Raw genomic sequence first — 19239 nt, 5'->3', positions numbered from 1 at the left:
TGCATTCAAAACCATGTGTTCAAGCTCAAGAATACACACAATGTCTTGTTGAAACCAAAATTTTAAACTTTGATACATTACTGGTATTATAAAAAAAAAGATAAAAAGGACAATAAAAGTCCTAAGCACATAAAATAGGATGTTTTCTCCGCAGGGCACCTTTAGATGCTTAATTCTACTGAAAGTTATGTTTACTGCTTCAATAAACAGCGAGCTTATATTTATTTTTATGAGTGCAATACAAGTATTTTATTTGTTCTGTACAGTATATACTTCTGGCTACTGCTGTGTTTTCTGTCTCTTACTATAAATCCTACCTACAGATCCCAAAAATATAGGAGAATATATACAAGGGTCTAAAGTTTGTTTGCCGGGTGAATATGGCCTGTTGTAAATGCTGCATTGGTCAAACTTGTAAAATATTCAGCCAAATGTTCTTAACACACGCCCACATCAGGGTCACAACACTCACAACAACAGTACAACACCTGTGACATCACCCAACACACAAGTCACCACGGTTCACTACCCTCAATGACAAATGTGCAAACTTTCAGCATCTGCAAGGTACAGTCACATGGGAAAACAAACATCGAAAACATGGCTAAAATGGTAAGAGTTGTTGTGCAATCACTGTGCAAATAGATCCTGTAAAAAATTCAGCTGCACATTTTTTGATGAACCACCACTTTAGGCTGTAATGCATGAGGAGAGGCAGGGAAAGTTTCACAGCATTTCTAGTGAAACATTTGTAAGTGGCTGCCATTTCCTGTTTGCTACATTCCATTTTGGTATAAAATCATATTGTAATTGGACTGGTCATGTTTTGGGGGGAGAGTTTGAGAAACGACAGGGTGATTTGCAGAATCAAAGAATCAAAGAACAAAGAGCCTGTTGAGCCAGCCCTTAAGGTGTTGGGCCATCAGACATCCAAATCATTTGTGAAAGATCAGATGAGGACTGTACAAAGCTGACCATAATCTTTTAACAAAAACAACACACATCCCCCGTTAGTAATCCAGCCTTTTTCACTTTATGCACCAAAGCAAGAAGCGATGGGAGTAAGTGGTTTATCATTTACAGCATCAATTAATTAGTGCTTAATAAATCTATCTAATTTTCTGTAAATGTGGTCTTACCTGTCCATCCTGACCAACGTGCACCTGGTGGATCTGGAGATTTCCCTGAAATAGAGAGGTGACATGTCATGTCAAAGGCCTGATGCCAAATCATGTGCACACCATAGTTTAGCAAATTCAGCTATTTCAATGAGCAAACATAAAGCCATAAAAAAGAGACATCTTGCCAATTGTATTGCCCTGCTGTTCGCCTTTACCTGTGTGGACTAAAGATTTCTAAATCCTTAATTATCACTAGGTGATTCAAGCAATAACATAGTGCCAAAATGAACACGTGTGATCAATGTGCAGCATGACAGCTTCAATGTGTCAGAAGCATCAGAACAGTTTTTGCAGGATTTTGAGCATGCAGGGTTTGGCCGGTTTTACATAATGACACAAGAGAGAGAAGAGAACGCAATGTCTTTGAGTATATGTCAGCTATCCTGTCATTTCTGGCCACATCGGCGTTCCTGTAAACAAAAACAGATGCCCGTTCGCACGAGCCCAAGCCTACTGCTGTCTCATCAAGATGCAATGACCATCGTAAAGTTTCTGAACACCCACAGTGATGTTAACAAGACCACATGAGAGAGGACATCATATAAGCCATATTTAGCTTTAGTTTTTAGCTGTTTTCTCTTGCTAATTGTATTTCATGTATATATCAAGTGCTGTCTGTGCTGCCATATGGTCAGAGACCAGTGTAATCTTTCAAACAGCTCATTTCCTTTTCAAGCACGCTAAAACCGATGTCTTTGATGAAAGCGGCCCGTTCCTAATGAAAACATACTCTGTGAGTGGCAGTTGGGAGAAGTGGGATTTTGTTGCTAAGCTTTGAACTCCAAAAACAAACAATATCATGGAATAGGAAGGAGAGAGGAGAAGAAAATCTGGGCTCAGCCACAAAGAGCAGGAAAGGCTTTAGAGGTTTTCTGCCTCAAATTGACTCTGTCGCTCTCACTCAATCGTGCATTTCTTCCTTCGAGTGTTCTTTAGCAACACCGAATAGGAAATGAGAAAAACACTCGGTCAAGGTGTCGATTGTTTTTGCATAAATGTGATGCGTGTGTGGCACGTGTCATATACGGTATGTTATAATATGTGTGTAAGTGTACACAGACTGGCGCCCTGAAATAAATCACTCTCCCACATCCTTAAAAAATCCCTAAATATAATGCTGATATGGAAATTCCTCATCAGCAGTCGGTGTGGTTTGGAGTTAGATTTCGATTTCAACTGGCAGGCCAGCAATGAGTGTGCATGCAGAGTGCATGTTTGGTGGGGGACATGAGACATCTGGGTATTGTGTGGAAACAAAAGTCATAACCCCACGCATAAGCAGGCGGATATATCAACATTAAAATGCTCTTTAAGGAACATCTGTTCTCACTAAAATTCACTAATGACTTAAATGTTGTTGAAATAGCCAGTAGGGTGCATTATGCTTCACTGGGATAGCTGTTTGCGTGGGCAAACAGAAACAGACAGGGCTCAAAGGGCACATAAATATTTCCTTTTTACCAAATTTATTTGACAAATGAAAAATAGTTAGCCCTGTTAGATGGCTCTTCCTCTTCTTTCTCTGAGAAGTAGACAAGCTTATAGTCTCCAAAATGTGAGTTGTGCAACCTCAAATTTGACCAATCATTGGCAAATGGGTGTAGCTAACAATTAGAATAATTTGTCCACACAGCTGTACTCTCTGGAGAAACATGAGCTTTCAACATGACCGAGAGATTCAAAAAAAGATAGTGTATTGCACTGGACAGCACTATTTAATGACCTAAATTATGTATGAAAAAACTTCTTGTTGGCAATTAGTTCTGTATTGCTCTAAATAAGTTCAACCAAAAGTTGATTTATAATCATGCTTAAAATGCCTGAGGGCAATTAAGGGTGCATTTGGAGAATCTGCATGTTCACACAAATATAATGGATTATTTCAAATACCCATTAAAATAATGCAAGTCATTAGCTAACCATAAGTCGACCAAATTACAAACCAGACTTCCAACACAACATACTGACATTCCCACACTGAAGTAGACAACATTATTTTTCTTCCAAACAAACCGCTTCTTTCTCAAGCATGACTTCACTGTAACAGTTATATTCTGTTTGGAAACAAATTCTCCTGACTGACTAGTTTGCTAAGAAATTCAATATACCAGATGAATGACTCAAGAAAAGAAGTGGGTTATTGTTTCTTTTTTCTGGGTCTCATTCTTACACACACAGACACGCACGCACACAGACACACACGCACACAGACACTTGCCTCACTGTCCTGTGTGATCTGCACCTCCTCTCCTTGTGGCACCTGGGCAATGTGCAACTGACCCTGTGGGATCTGAGAGACACAGACGAAGGATGTGAAACAGCTGAAGTCGAAACAATTACACAAATATGATCAATAAATCAAGAAATGTGCATGTTTTCCTTGAATCCTAAAAAACATTTTCAATTCCAGAGAAATCTGCATTTAATTATCATTCGATTATGAATTGTGGTTAAAGGATAACTTTACACATTTTCAAGTCAGTCTTAAAACAAATCTCTGGTGGCCATATGAAAACTGAAACAGCTTTGCTTGCTGTAATCACTCCTCCTGTTCATATTGGCCATTAAGAAATCCTCATCTAATGCGCTTCTAACGTAAGTGACAGGGAACAAAATGTTGACTTTTCCTCCATGTGTTTCCCTGTTGAGCAACAGTGGAAGGATATAACAGAAAGAGGGATTTTGTACTTAAAAGATTGTAATTTCTACAAACTATTCATCTCCATGTATATGCAGAATCTGCAGGCATGATTTTTACCTTAAATCTTCACTTAAAATGTACATAATGTCGTGAAAATAATGAACTATGCAGCCCCAGTGTGACACTGATATTGGTTAAAAAGTATCAGACAACGGGTGCAGCCCTGAATCACAGCCAGTAAGCATACTCGATTTCCTCCTCTGTATTAGCAGCACTCATAAATTTCAGGCTCAGCTGCACCCTGTAATACTCTGCAGAGTGTCGCGAGGGTAATATAACTGCACAGTGAGCTCCTGACAATCATTCTCTCCCACTCTTCCAACATCTCCCTAACTTCTCTTCCTGTCTGTCCACCCTCTATCTTTCATGCCTGTTCCTTCCTTTCTCAGGCGAGTCACCTATCATCAGTACCTCCAAACCCATGTATCACGTAGCAACCTACCTACAGCAGAAATACTCGACGTTGTAAATTATGAGGTAGCTTTGTAGCACTGTCATTACATACAGCGGATGTGCCAAACAGTAGAGGTGGAGCCTCACAGCAGAATGAAAATTACCTCTGTCCTGTTCACACAGTATAATCAGAGAAAAAGAAAGAAAATCCAATTTATTTTGCTGTCACTATATCAATTTGATCAATTCAAAACTGCAACTTCAAAACTCTGATATCTTTGGGACCTTCATCATGCCTCAGTGTTCCCTTAAAAGGGAATTTATGATTATTATTCTGTCATATACCAATGTTACATGTGGGATGTTCATATTAAACGTGGCCGAAGTTTCAAATAATCAAGTAAACATATTTGAGCTCAGGTTTCAGACTGCTTTGAATATGAACTGTTTTACTTTGTTTTTTTTCTACTTATCTTCTACTTATTGGTCATCTGTTGAGACTAGGGATAGACCGATTATCGGCCGGGCCGATTATCGGTGCCGATATTCAGCATTTTGAAGCATATCGGCATCGGCCTTTTTTTTAATCCGACGGCCGATAAGAGATCAATTTAAAACTGGGTTATTTTGGCTCTGATGCAGCCGCGCCTCTCTGTCTGCTGTCACTACTCTGTCTCCAGCATTGTCCCACCCACAGCACCATCTGATTGGTTACACGCTCTGGTTACACGCACAGGTAACAGCCAATCAGCAGTGAAAGCTGTGCATGCACAGTGCTCACGTGAGTTTCGCTACAGTCTGCTGAGCGTGTAGAGCCAAGCGGACCGGTGGGCTGACGTTACGCTAATGCTAATCAGCCTTCACCTCAACGTGCTTCCCTGCAACAAAACTGGACTGAATTGAGTTCGTTAGGTTTTTACTCTCTCACTCACACACACACAGACTTCTACTATCACGGACTATTTCCATATCGATATTATCAGCAACCTTGTTTCGAGCGATTAACACGCACGTCTGGAGGGACTGCGAGCGAGCAGAGCTGCCGCTTATGTTTATATAACGTTAATGGGCTCAGTAATGTTACTAGTAGTGGTTGAGTGTAGAGGACTGGGATGTTTATTACAATTTCGGGAGAGTCTGACCGAGCCCCCAGGAACAGCGCCGGTTCCGTTCGGCAAAACTTGTTCTCCTCTCCAGACGTGCTTGTTAATCACTCGAAACAAGGTTGCTGATCATATCGATATGGAAATAGTCCGTGATCAAAGTAAGACGTGTTTGTGTGTGTGTGTGTGTGTGAGTGAGAGAGAGAGAGAGTAAAATTCAGTTAGTTTTATTGCAGGGAAGCACGTTGAGGGGATGGCTAGAGAATAGTGTGTGTGTGTGTGTGTGTGTGTGTGTGTGTGTGTGTGTGTGTGTGTGTGTGTGTGTGTGTGTGTGTGTGCCACATGAGAAGCTGCAGGAACTGACAGCAAAGCACCGTCTGTCTGAGAGAAAACTGTAGGGCAATAATGGCTGTTTAACTACCAAGTTATTTTACTCTACCTTTTTCTGTGTTGATTGAGATCCCAAGCAGCAGAAATGACATATTGTTAGATGAAGTGTGTCCTGAAGCTGTCTTTGACAGTTTCTTGTAGAGAGGAGCAGGATATTGCTGTTCAAGACTTAAGACATAATGTAACTGCATCAAGGCCAATATTTTCCCTTTTACTGCAAATTAATATCGGCTCCAAATATCGGTTATCGGCCTCCTTGACTACTAATAATCGGTATCGGTATCGGCCCTGAAAAAACCATATCGGTCTATCTCTAGTTGAGACACAGCATGCCCACTTAGTATAGGGACATGCAGCCGCTCTGTCTGTCTAATGGTACAGAGTTGATTTCCAGCTGCTCTGACCAGGACTCTGGATCAAACTTTATGGAGAAAATACTTTCTAGTTTTCCCTCTTATGTCCTCCAGTTGCTCTGCGTGAACTCTCTGTGATTTATGGAGTTTCCTGATGGATAGATAGCTTTACTTGTTCCTCAACTATATCCTAACTGCTGTGTGTAAGTGTAACAATAGCTACCATTGGCTAGTTAATTCAGTTAGCAGTGCAGTGAGCGGTCCTATTAGCTGAATCTCCTTATTATTATTTATATCCCCAAGCTTGAAAACCACCTCCTCCGAGAGATCCAAAGCTCCTGTGGTAGAGATGTAAACACCTTTCCCAGTCCAAACAGAATCAGCTAGCTGATAGGACCGCTAGCTGTAGCTGCTAAATGAACTAAACAGCTGTACGGCTAACTGAGCGAACTAGCTAAGCAACAAGTAAAGCTGTCAATCCATCAGGAAACTCTGGAAATCAGAGTTATTTTCTCCACAAAATATGATTCCCTTTTACCAGAGTCATTGAATGAAGTTATGCAGTTGTGTTCGGCATAGTAGTTGGTTAGGCCTCATTAATTTCAGTGCCCCATTATCACTATGCCAGTAGACCGGCAATGCAGTGCTCACTGCTCACAAGCACTGGGCGATTCCCCTCAGCAGGCTTCTGGAAGGTCCAATCTGAAAAAAGTGGACTCAAAGAGGCCTGGAGCTAAAACGGCTTGTTTTAGGACTAGATGATGAAGTGAGGGGCTGCATAAAAGGGCCAGCACAAGATAAAAAATGAATTTTTTGAACTGTGTATCATGCAAAAATATAGAGCAGGAAATGAGCATAATAGGTCCCCTTTAAAATTAAGGCATTATGGGTGATTTCAGAGTACAGTAAGGATAAGATATGAGAGGTCCAGTGACTTCCTCTTTGTCAGCCCACCCATAACGCCGTAGTGGGCCTGACTTTGACCTTTAACCATAGCAGCTGTACAAGGTCATCGAATCCCTGAGCATGGGAAACTCCTCTATTGTCATAAGCTAAACTATATGTCTGCAGATTGCCACATGTGTCACTGTGCTGGGTGGTGTGATCTATCCCCCTGCACTACAAATCCTGCTCTGTGGGCCGCTCATATGACAGCAGCAAGAAAAATAAGTAAATATATCAGAAAAAGAGGGCTAAAACTAAGATGTACATCTGTATCTTAGAAACAGACTGTCGGAGAATAGTTTGTTGTGTGTTCAACGATAAATAAAATTGATTCAGAGAAAGATTGAGGGATGAAATGTCTGACACTCACCACCTGAACTTGTCCATCTTCGCCAATACGGTGAAACTGGACCTGCTGATTGGCCAGTGTGTAGTGCAAGGTCTGCTGGGTGGCAGTCTCTATTTGGGCTGCTTCTTCTGCCATGCCTGCCTCTGGTTAGGAGAACAAGCAGCATGGTTATTAGTGCGCTCATGTGTACAGTGGAAGCAGGTCAGGAATACAGTGCAAAGGATCCCTGGACACATAAAAAATCAAAACGAGGTCACAGACACACAAACTGACACACACCCAGACATGGTGATGCAAGGGGCCTTAACAACCTCTTGTTAAAAAAAAAACCTGGCTGACACCCAGACCATCTGCTGGATGATAGCGTGTTTATACTTTATCAAACGCCTAAATACACAACAAGGACTCTCCAACTAGCCATCCAAACACACTCGTGTTCTAGCAGCCAAACACAAACTCCAGGCCTCAGTCTAAACACGGGCTATCACAGTCTGAAAACAGTGCACGGACCCGTCGCATCACCCACCGAAGCTCCAAACCAACCCAAAGACATCAATACACCACGTCAGAAATCAAAGATAGCAGAGGACTGCAGTGTACATCACGGTAGATAAATCACACCTTTAGATCTGAGGTCAGTCAGTGTAACAGAACTTGCAAGAAATGCTTTTTTGATCAAGTCAAAAAAAAAGGAATGTCGCTTTAAATGATATGAACCATACAGCACATGTCACATACACCTCAAAAGTTCTGTTTTGCATTATGTTGCCTTGAAAAGTAAGGCTGTGTCCCATCTTACGTAATTACTGCTATGTATCGTTTTATGTAAATAATCCTCAATGCTTTTCTTTGCCAGAAAAGGAAGTGAGAGCCAGGTGGCTTATGACGTTTTACAGTTTTGGTCTGAGCTCTACTTTCCGGTTCACTGATAAAGAGCACTTTAAAAAGCAGAAGAATTGGCCATTTCCTGTCTATTAACACGTGACCAGATTAAGGAAGGAATTAATTTGTATGTTTGGCTTTGCATGTTTGTGCATGGACCATCTGAACTAGTATTTGTGTTGTACACTCTAGGGTGTGTGTGGCCCTGAGAAGGCAGGGCCCACCCCTCGTGTTTGCTCACAGGATATTTGGGTTTCCCCTGTAGTCTCACTTCTCCCTGGTCAGAGGTGAGAGGTGATGGCTCGCAGGGAGGGAAGGACAGCAGGCATTGTGTGCAGATTACAACCATCTGCAGCAATACACACTGTATCTGCTTTTGAGTTTCCGGTCTTAAAATAGCTTTCATATAGCTGATGAAATAGGAGCGGCCTGAGCTCAATGTGTGTGTGACTGTGTCTGTTTGACTATTTGCATCCAGTCATTTTCCTGCATTAAATTAATTGAATAGGAAATGAAAGAGAACATTTGAATTTTAAATGTTTTTTGGTGTTAAGCAGCCAAGCAATAAGAAAGAGTTAGACTTGGTAGGCAACTAGTCATGCCAAATGTTAAAACTTAGGGATGCAAATTTTAAGTAATTTCTTTAATCGATAGTCGGCTGCCTTAACAATAGATTATCGATTATTCATTAATAATATATGAAATTTTTTTTTTTTCCTTTAGAAAACTGTTTTAACCACTGACATGATCTATGTTTGATGCAAAATCAGAGTTGGATAAATTACAACAGTTAACATAAAGTTACTTGAATTTTAAATGAAATAACACAAATTAAGACATCGTTTTAATCACGAGGCTCCCGTCTGTCGCTGTTCGACAACTGGCAACAAAATCCAGCCCATACTGAGGCGACTAAATTGCTAAAACATTGGGATATATTTGGAAAACAAGTATCTGTAATCTGTTACTTTAAGATACTCTTTAATGTATTTGAGCCTGTCTCTGACTGTCGATTAGGCCATTTTTAATCGGTTAAATTCTTAACGGCAATTAATCGATTAATGATTAATCATTAACATTCCCAAACTTCATATAGATAGAAAGCCTCTAGGTGGATCACCAACATTTCATAAAAATAATCATCATCATCATCATCATCATCATCATTGTATAATAATAATGATAGCCAATGATAATAATAATAATAATAATAATAATAATAATAATCATTATCATTGGTAGCTATCCATAGTAAACTTTGTCACAACCACAAGAAAGCTTTGGCTATCAAGATGATAAAGTTCAGAGGCTTCCATCCATTCCTTTCAAATTGGTTGAAGCCGGTCCAAAGTTGAGAAAAGAATTTTTTTAGCTGACGGCAAAAACTTAATAAGTCCTTTAACTACGAGCCAACTAATGTAACACGCCGCTGTGCTGAAACCAATACAAACTGAAAACAAATGGTGGCGTCATTGGCAAAAGAAACAGCAAATGACATCTCTTGATTCTCACAACCTTGTTTGATTAGAAAACAGGAACATAGCAACGTTATCAGCTGATAAAGACTCATGTGAGTGGAGCCAGGTAGGCGTTCATCTCTCAGACCAAAAACAGATAAATGTTAATGTGCTCACTCCCACAGCATTTCACAAGGAAGGTGTCAGGAGGTTCAAAAGTACTTTGATTTCTTAAATATAAATATTTACAAGATTAAAAGGTTGACATTAATGGGATTTTTATGTGCGATCCACACACATAAAAAGTCCACACGTCACTCCAGTCTAATACTCTGCGGACACATCTGCAGGATCCTTTGCCATATTATTTTGCTTATAATTTTGTATGTGTTGATTTGACATACTACTTGGCTAATGCTGACTTCTTCACCGTTATTTTTTTCCAGATATATTTGGATAATGAGAAATACACAGTAAACTCCGTCATGGACCAAATGTAGATGTTCTAGAAAGGAACTGGAAGGGAGGTTATCTTGGATGTGAGAACTATTAATCATTTTCTGACACTGTTGCTGTGTCTCTCTTTCTTTCTGTCTCTCTATCTGGCTGCCAGATAACATAAAGGTAGTGTTAATGCAAAGTCTGACTCTTTAAGCGTATACAGTAGTTTTAAGCAGATCTGTACTTTACCTCCGCCTGAATTGCGAGGGGTGCGTTTGGAGAAGCTCTTGACAGCCAGACTTTGGCCACGCTGCTTGCGTCTCCAGGCGGTGCGACACTTGGAGTCGATGCTTTGCTTGATGCGGTACCAGTCTGACTCAGAGATGCCAAATTTGTGGAACAAGTGGCCTGTGGGGGACACGGAGAGTTCAAAGGTCATTGCACACAGTATAAATAATCAGTTATTGTTTTCCTGGACATTCAATGCCAACTGTCACAACAGACTACTGCACCAGAATAGATACAGGGTGGGCATAATTTAGCAGCTATAGGACAAGGTGTTTGTAAAAGGGCCACTTCACATGCAACTGATGCACACTTTAATGGAAAGTTAAAGAAACAACTGTCCTGATTCTGTTTACTTCTGCTCCACACCCATTGACAAGCAATGTTTACACAGGACTGCGACTGTGCCTGTGCCTCATCCCTCCCTCAATCGAGATACGTGCAGGTGAGACTGGATGCAGCTGTACTTAGTGGCTGTGAACCTCAGCGAACTGTTTAAAGCCTGTGAGCCACTTGACAGCCCTGTCTAAAAGAAATTAACAACAGCCTGAGGGGAGAAAATGAGAGAGGGGGAGCTCATGGGTATCTGGGCAGAGTGAGGGATGGCAGAGGATTGCAGCCCTTTTACACCTGATGGGTCCTGTACAGGCAGGCAGGCAGGCCAGTTGCTCCTTCATTCCTTTCCCCTTTTTTTTTTTAAAGGCAGCCAGAATGAGTCACCCAAAATTCACCTGGCCCTGCTCCAGCTTCTACATACCTCTATGTCAGGCCAAATCTGTGTGTAACTATACACACCCACACTGCTGAGAGGAAATATAGGTAACCACGCATACAAATCCTTATGTGGGCCATAGGGTATATTTACTAAACCCTCCTGCAGGGGGCACAAGCCTCACACTGAAGGAAAGGCTATAGCTGACAGATCCCCTCTATACACTGCAATATGAGCCATATAAATATAGCATATAGTCACAGGACTATATTAAATATCCGTCTGTCTATCATCATAATTCCGACTCTGCTTAATCAAAAATCAAAGAGTTGAGTGAATTGAGGGTGACTCCATTAGGATCTTTCTACCAGACATGTGCTTGTCATTTAGAGTCTGGTATGTTATAAAATGTGTTGCACATTTATGCGTGTGTGCAATGATGAATGCATGTTGTTGTAACCCGTCTTGGGAATACAGACTGCAGTCTATTTCTGTGTTCAATCCGGTGCCGCTTTGTAATGGGAACGGGTATGAAATGTGGGAAGGTCTCAGAGAGTTCATTCATTGCTGTAAGGGGGCGAGGATTTAAACTCCGGCTGAGTGCATTTTGTGTGTAAAATTTAAACTGTGCAAAAATCATGTAATAACCATGAGATAAACAGCGGTTGCTTGGCAGCTATAAGTGGGTCATTTTGCCAATTAAGTTATCACCAACTGGCAAGTTCAAACAGCTCAAGAACACTTGACAAGATTCACTTCCAAGGCTTGATGACGTCTGTCAGTGCCAGCAGCTGGTGCACAAAAAGACACTCCTTTTTGTAAACTGGCTTGTAATTAAATAATTTTTAGCATAGAGATGCACCGATCCATTTTTTTTCAGTCTCGATCCGAGACCCAACACAGTGTTTACAATTCATAAAAACATTAGACTGCAGAGGCTGTATCGGTACGTGGTACTGTTAGTGATTCATCAGATGAGTGAGTTATGTCAGGATCGGCGGCTGATACTAACATTGGATCGGCTCCATCCCAACTCTAGTTTTCCATCAGGTTAGTCACGCATAGTCAGACCAGACTCTCCAGGAGAAAGGTCGGGCTGCAGCCATTATCATTCTGCTATAGGGGAAAAAACACTCCACTGCAAAATATTGTAGCTTGGGGACTTGTTTTCCACGTGGGGGAGGCGAGCCAATAAAATGACTGAAACCTTGCAAAAGTAAAGGTAACAGGTGGGACAATGCCGAGTGAAATTGTCAGCCAATGACACGCTTATACCCACAGTCTACATCTGGTCAGTCAGATTACCACCAGGCCTCTACTTTGTCAAAAACTTAACAAAAAGTGAAGCAGGTGGCCTAAAATTGCAACACTCGTCAAGGCAGGAGGACTCACATCGAATGCCATATATCATGAGCGGGTCCAGCTGCTTCTTGCAATGTTTGCCCTGACCAGAGAGGTTCGACATAGCCTGGATCTCCCGATGAAACAGGTAGTCCAACAGCGTCAGTGCCATTTTCTCTGCTGTGCGGCAGTTTGTGGTGATATGGAGCATATCAGCTGGAGACACTGGGCAACGAACTCGCATCTCTGGGTTGTTCTCGTCTCCCAACCAGGTGCCTGTTGGGTAATCATCTAGAGGAAACAGGAGAAGGAGCAGTTATTCAAACTCATCTACACAGCTTTATTGTATTGATTCACAGCCTGACAAATACTGCACTGGTACACAGCCACTCAGATACTTCATGTAATACAATAGCACACCCTTGTGGCAGTAAAGAGGAAGTAGGTGAATTATGGGCAAAACTGTGATGTTATTATTAAAAAGGTATTTTAAAAAAGCAGAATATGTGGTTTGGCTGTTTGCTCACGGCGTATGTTAGCTGTTAAGTCCACCACACACACAAACAATCATGAGACACATATGGTACCATCTAGCTAATGCTGACTAATACAATTTTATCATGGTAACCCGCAAATGAAAATAAATGAGTAATAGTTTGCCTTTGAAGATACCCAAGAACTTCCTCAGTCAACTGAAAATAACCAAACTAATAATCGTAACAAATGTAACAACAATGTGGACTTCATTTAGGTCTGCACAATTAGAAATAAACTATTCTCTCTCAGGCTCTGCCAGAACCAAAGCTACTGAAAACACGGATGACCGCACAAAGCATTTATCGATGCAGCCTGAGTCAAAACCACAGCGACATGGACATGACACATCAGCACAGTTTGTTTTCTATCCAATATGGAGACCATCTGACAGAGTCACGTTAGCCATGTTAAAGTTAAGTCCAACCACAAAATCAATCAAAATTGATTACTTTGGGGTGGTTGTGATGCAGGAAGTACAGCGGGTCATCCACTGATTGAAGTGCTCTTGGGAAAGACCCCAAACTGCTCCCCGCCACATGCTCACTGCCATCAGTGTGTGTATGAGAGGTGAATGGTGAATGCTCTTAACATTTGGTCTAAAAATAAATTCAAGGCAACTAATCCATTGCAGCACTGCAGAGTTGACTCAAATTGTTGCACTGTATTCAGTTTTGTTTTTAGTGAAATGGGTGACTTGAGCCTCCTGGTGCCGAGAAGTCATATTGACGGCCTAAGTCGAGCGAAGGAAGATTTGTTGTTGGACGTTTATGGCTTATTTCCTTTGCCTCACAGGAAAAATTTGGCCCAAAGGTAAAAACAAAATTGAAACCAGTAAAACTGTAGTTGTTCTTGCTGCTCAATCTGTGATGGTACTATTCAAAATGCACAACAGTGACTGGCTTCTAAGTAAAAGCAGAAATATAATTTTGTGTATAAGCGTGTGAGGAATATTAATTTTAAATCTGTAAGGAGGGCCCTTAAAAATACAACCTTGTCTTTATCATTGTCAATGTAGCCAATATGTTAATTGCTATACACTGATAGACTACCAGAGAACAAGAGTAATAATGTACATACTGTATGTGTGTTTCTGTGTCTGTGTCAGCAGTGAGAAGTCATACCTTCTGAGTTGAGTGTGATGAGTGTGACATTTTGGCCATTTTGCGCATTGCTGGATTGGCCACCATTAGAAATAGAGTCACTGGCCTCTGAGCCGCTCTCTTGTTCCTCCTGACTCTCCTCAGGGCCCGGCACCTTTACAAGGATTGTGTTCTGCCGCCTCCTGGTCACCGTGCTGAAAAGAAAAACGCAAATTTGTAATCACTAGGTCTAACATACACAGTGTGTGAAGTATTCAGATTCTCCACAGTCCTAGATTGCCTGGACTGAAAACTGAGGCAGGCTACATTTGATTAATGTTTTCCAGTAGCAACCCCAATATTGTTAATTTGAGCCACTCACTTGCTGAGCAGGTTCTCCAGTGGGGTGTCTTCTTGGCCAGTGGCCTTTGGGGTTTCACTGCTCACTATCACATTTGTTTGTGGAACAACACTGAAAAGGAGAAGATCAAAACACTTTTGTTAACTGGCACATGCATGCAAACTTTACGATACTCAAACAGTTTAAGTCATGTGATTCTGTTAGCTCCTGTAAGCAAAGTACAGCTTTGTACAATAGTGAAAATGACAAATTCTTCAGAGTGCACTTCTAAGCCTGGATACAGAAAACGTTCGATTTGTGCTTGTTGAGCCTTACCATCGCACTTTGTTCCAAGTTTGAGTGGCCCCCTGAGGAGACCCTGCAACCATAGGAACCTGGATAGGACTCTTTGCACAGGGCACCATGCTGTCCAGTTTGCGTCCAAGGGCTTTGCATGTAGCATCCAGAGCCTGTAGCTTTGATTCAATTCCCTCCAGTCGTTGGGTAATTGATGCAGTGAATGAAACCAACAGGTTCTGTAAACACAAAGAACAAGATGTAGTATGTGCAATTTATCTGCACTCAAAAAATTAACAAATGTTGTGTACTTATTCTAAATAATAAATGTAAAAATAAAAGAGCTGGTACCTTTATAAAAGATATATCTTGGTTACTGTTGTTATTCTCCTGGCTGGTGCTTAATTTCCTCTTTTTCTTCTGAGGTCTTTCTTCATCATCTTCATGATTGTCCAACATGTCTGCCATGAATCAAATACAGAGACATTGTCAACAACACGACAGCCATCTTGTTGGATTTTCACTGTGCGATGCCCTGATTGAAGCTGCGCTCCTGCACCAATCCATAGCAATGGTATTAAGTATATGCTGATACGGAAATTGTTACTGATTAAATGCCCACGTTTCATAGTGCAGCGTTTGCCTAATAAGGAAACTGAACCATATCTGGACAAAAGAACAGAGAACGTCAACATCCAGCAAGAAAAATAATACATTTTCGTGCTGTTTCACAAGATTCTTACCTGGACGGTCTTCTTGGTGAAAGTCCTCCACTGTTATTTGCACTATATCATCCAACCCTGGTTCGGACATTGCTTACTGAAATAAGACAAAAGGAAAACTTTGTTAAATTCACAAGACAGAAAATGATGTATTTACTGACATTCACTTAAGTAATCTCAAACGGCATATACTAAATTTCACTAGTTTGCACAATACAGAGATGTTAAAGAGTTTCTTCCAGGAATACTGCAAGTTACTACTGACCAGGAGGAAAACTGCTGATCAAGAATCAAGGCTTGTCAGACTCACGTGCATCACGCTCATGTAAAAATCTGCTATCTAGCAGTTTCACTAATTATATCACAAAACGGTATAACAGTGATTTCACTGCTGAGTTGTGTATACCATTCAATCTGTAATGGTATGTACAAGTGGTTGCAAAAACCAGTAACCAACTGATCTGAGACATAAGAACCCAAGAAATATAAATTACACAAAGCACTCTTGACAACATATCGAACATTTATTTGGATTATACTTTGTTGCTTTCCTGTCCCCTGCTGATATACCTCTTTGTCTTAACTTGACTGCAAGGATACCTCTCTCAATATTATATCAATAGTGGTTAGAGAGAGCTGTAATGTAATTTAAATGGGTTTTTTGAATTACAATCATGTAATTTTCATTGTGTGAGTTAACATAACTGTATGGGCTGTTGATACCTTCAATTCAGAGTCAATCAGGAATGCATTCATTGTGTATTTGTGCAGCATGAAGACATGTACAGGGGGCATGTATCCTCAGAGGAGAGCCATACACAAGTAGGGTGACGGTAACAGTGTGAAGACAGATACCCATAGACATGATGTGCCAGCCTTCTCCCTGGTCAATTCCTCTAGTTAGGTTAACATTAATGACAAATTCCCGCCCAGCATAATAACATATGGGCAATGTCGTGATGATAATGAAAAGCAAGACACTATTAGTGGGCTTGAATCTGCAAGAACTCTCAAGGCTAGCATTTGTATTAGCATTGAGGTAACTCTGGTGATGTTGGGGAAACAGGGTAGCAAATCCCCTGCTTCCTCAGATAGCCAAAGTTACCCTTTCAGCTGCTAGGATCAATAAAATGTCACATGAAGCTAGTAGTCTTGCTAGCCTGGCTGTCTACGTTTAGATAATGTTACTCCACAGTTTAGCTATCTGTGACAGTAACGGTAAGCTAACTGGGCGGGGGTCTCTCAGCGATGTGAAAACACTTTATAACAACATTATAAACTGAAGAAGCGGTCTAAATTGACGTGTTAGCTGGCTAAGCGTTTATATAATTCACTGAATGTGTCCTAGCTTGCGTTATTACTACTACACTTCAACAAACTGTCGTTTTCGCGCTAGCTAAATAGCCTGGACCGAATGTGGCTAACGTTAGCTGCCGCTACAAAATCGGATTTGCAAGCTTGCGTTGCTAACGTTAAAGCTAAGCAGCGCAAATGAGTCACTGTTTAAGCTAGCGCGGTGGTTAGCATGCTAGTCGGGCCTAAAGGCCGCCGAAATGTAATGCAAGAATCTGTCGGAAGAAATAACGATTAAATATGATTTTTTGGTGCAGCTTCTCCTCCCCAGCGCTGGCACACAACACATGTACCGTGTAAGATTGGGTTATATTACCGTGTGAATGATGAATTCTCGTGTTGTTTGTAGAGATTCCGATAACGGCGTCGTTCCTCGCGAGAGATGAGCCCCTGCCTTCGTGCGCTGCTCTCGCACGGGAGGTTCAGGAGGGGAGTCGGAGACGGGCTGCAAGCCGCCGGACAAGCACAGCAGCTGCACACGTATTCATCAGCAAGTTTACCGTGAAATACTCCTCGGTTCACCTTTACAGCAGGAAGCTTTGACATGCAAAATTGTTTAGCTAGTTGTTTCATATTAAGGAAAGATTTTAAAAATTATTCTATAGAAGTCACGTTGGTAAGGATTTCTGCATAATCGCTAAATAACCTCATATAAAGTGTCGCTACTTGAAGAGGAAAAACTTACTTTATCGATCGGGGTTACTTAATAGTAATTTTAAATGTGCAGGTGCACCAGTGGAAATTCTCTATTGGTGAGCGCCCCATGTATCTATATAGACTTTTCCATGAATAAGTTTAATTCGCAACATTTGTCAGATGTTAGTAGGGTGCTTGTTTTACAAGGTTGCTGGCAGGGAGATGACAAAACTTTGTCTTGTGTAGAGTGAGGAAAGAAAAAGATCGAGCTAGCCAGGAGTCGAACCTAGAATCTTCTGATCCGTAGTCAGACGCGTTATCCATTGCGCCACTAGCCCGAGTTGTATTCCCGTTATTCCACTGGATCTTTTAAAGGCTTATGCCTGCGATCTGTCTTCGCATTTCTTGTATGAACGTCTAGTTCTAGTCTATTAAAGCTCCCAAAAATGCACCCTGACATCGTCGTATCGAATCCCGCTCGTTGCTAACTCAATAATGTCTAAGATAACACAGAGATGTGAAGTAGGCCTTTGTAAAAATCCAATGCGAAGCTAATACGTGATGATGAAGAGAAGAAGTATAAATATTAAGGATTTTTGATATTGATCTATAGTTAGACTTCAGACAATCATGTCTTGTATATGAGAAGATTTCGATTTTTGTGAAGTAAAGTTTAATAATTTAACAATAATAATAATAATAATGAAAATAAGATGTGATGGTGGCTTTCTCTTTTCCTTGCAGTGGATCACATCCTCTGCAAAGGATCACATCTGTCTGCACATGCATATATATACACCATATCCCAATATCCCTACCTAATTTTGAGTAATGTATTTGTTGTGTGCTCCCTCTCCTGTTTTTAATCTTCTTGTTGAGCGGTTTAAGGAACTACCTGACCCTGATGTCTGCATCTGAGCTCATGGTGGCATAGCTGAAGGAACAACATCTGCGAGGTTCCAGGTGCAGCATTTGCTGAGACGGTCCAGGCACTGTAGGAAGCTACCGAAGTTGGTGTCTGTACAATAACAAGAAGAAATAAAATGCAAAACTGACCAATGGAAAAAATGCTAAACAAGGTCTGCATAAAATATCATGCAAAGTAAAGTAGTAGTCTTATACCAGACCTATTCAACTGGTGGCACATGGGCCGAATGCGGCCCTTAAACAACCCCATTCCAGCTCTTTGATCATTTTCTTAGTAGGCTCATTAGTCCATTCATTAGTTATGTCTGTTGCAAAGCACAAAAATACTCTTATTTCATTAAAAAGTTTTAACCCGGGCTGTTAAGCAGAGGTAAAAATCAAACTTATAACCAACTTCTAAGATTAAAAAGGAGCATTGTCCTTTACTTTTGTGTAATGTTTGTCTTTCAATTGTTAGAAGAGAAAAAAAATAAAATAAAAAAATTAATTGTTGGGACATTTAAATTCTGGGCTTCATTGGTCAGACATAGGGAATGTAAAAGTCCCTAACCCTAACCCTGAACACAGAGTCTTTCAGGTAAATAAGGAGTAGCGGATGAGGGGAAGGCAACTTGGCCTTGAGAAGTGCTCTGTTATGATTCAGTGTATTTTTGTTGTATTTTATTTTGAAATCAGGCCCTGGTGTGTCTCTTCTTTCTTTTCAATTTCTCCTGTGTGTTCTTCCCTCTGTGTTTTTCCCTTCGTTACCTCACCTGTCCTCTTCCCTCCTCACTCTCCTCACCTGTTCCTCGTCTTGTCATTAGTGTGTCTGTATT

General features: G+C 41.0%; 1 protein-coding gene and 1 non-coding gene across 3 annotated transcripts in view; both read right to left on the bottom strand.

Moving 5' to 3' along the window:
* banp (BTG3 associated nuclear protein) overlaps positions 1-17285 on the bottom strand; it is a 37025-nt gene extending 19740 nt beyond the window's left edge. Inside the window, exons 1-11 of one of the 2 annotated variants that reach the window (XM_073472479.1) lie at positions 17178-17285; positions 15530-15605; positions 15138-15247; positions 14826-15025; positions 14532-14621; positions 14192-14364; positions 12585-12824; positions 10445-10603; positions 7437-7558; positions 3400-3471; positions 1140-1184 (exon numbers count right to left, since the gene is read on the bottom strand). In XM_073472479.1, the coding sequence (XP_073328580.1) occupies positions 1140-1184; positions 3400-3471; positions 7437-7558; positions 10445-10603; positions 12585-12824; positions 14192-14364; positions 14532-14621; positions 14826-15025; positions 15138-15247; positions 15530-15599 (1281 nt within the window). In that variant the 5' untranslated portion in view covers positions 15600-15605; positions 17178-17285. Of the gene's footprint in view, positions 1-1139; positions 1185-3399; positions 3472-7436; positions 7559-10444; positions 10604-12584; positions 12825-14191; positions 14365-14531; positions 14622-14825; positions 15026-15137; positions 15248-15529; positions 15606-16231 lie in introns of both variants that reach the window. The other variant, XM_073472480.1, reaches the window with a different exon arrangement.
* Positions 17286-17762: 477 nt separating this feature from the next.
* Positions 17763-17835, bottom strand: trnar-acg (transfer RNA arginine (anticodon ACG)). Its single transcript has one exon. It is a non-coding gene; the product is annotated as a tRNA-Arg (tRNA).
* Between the last annotated feature and the right edge of the window lie 1404 nt (positions 17836-19239).

Source organism: Pagrus major, chromosome 8 (assembly GCF_040436345.1).
Source record: "Pagrus major chromosome 8, Pma_NU_1.0".
In the NCBI taxonomy this organism is placed as follows: domain Eukaryota; kingdom Metazoa; phylum Chordata; class Actinopteri; order Spariformes; family Sparidae; genus Pagrus; species Pagrus major.
This window is presented reverse-complemented; position numbering and strand designations above follow the sequence as displayed.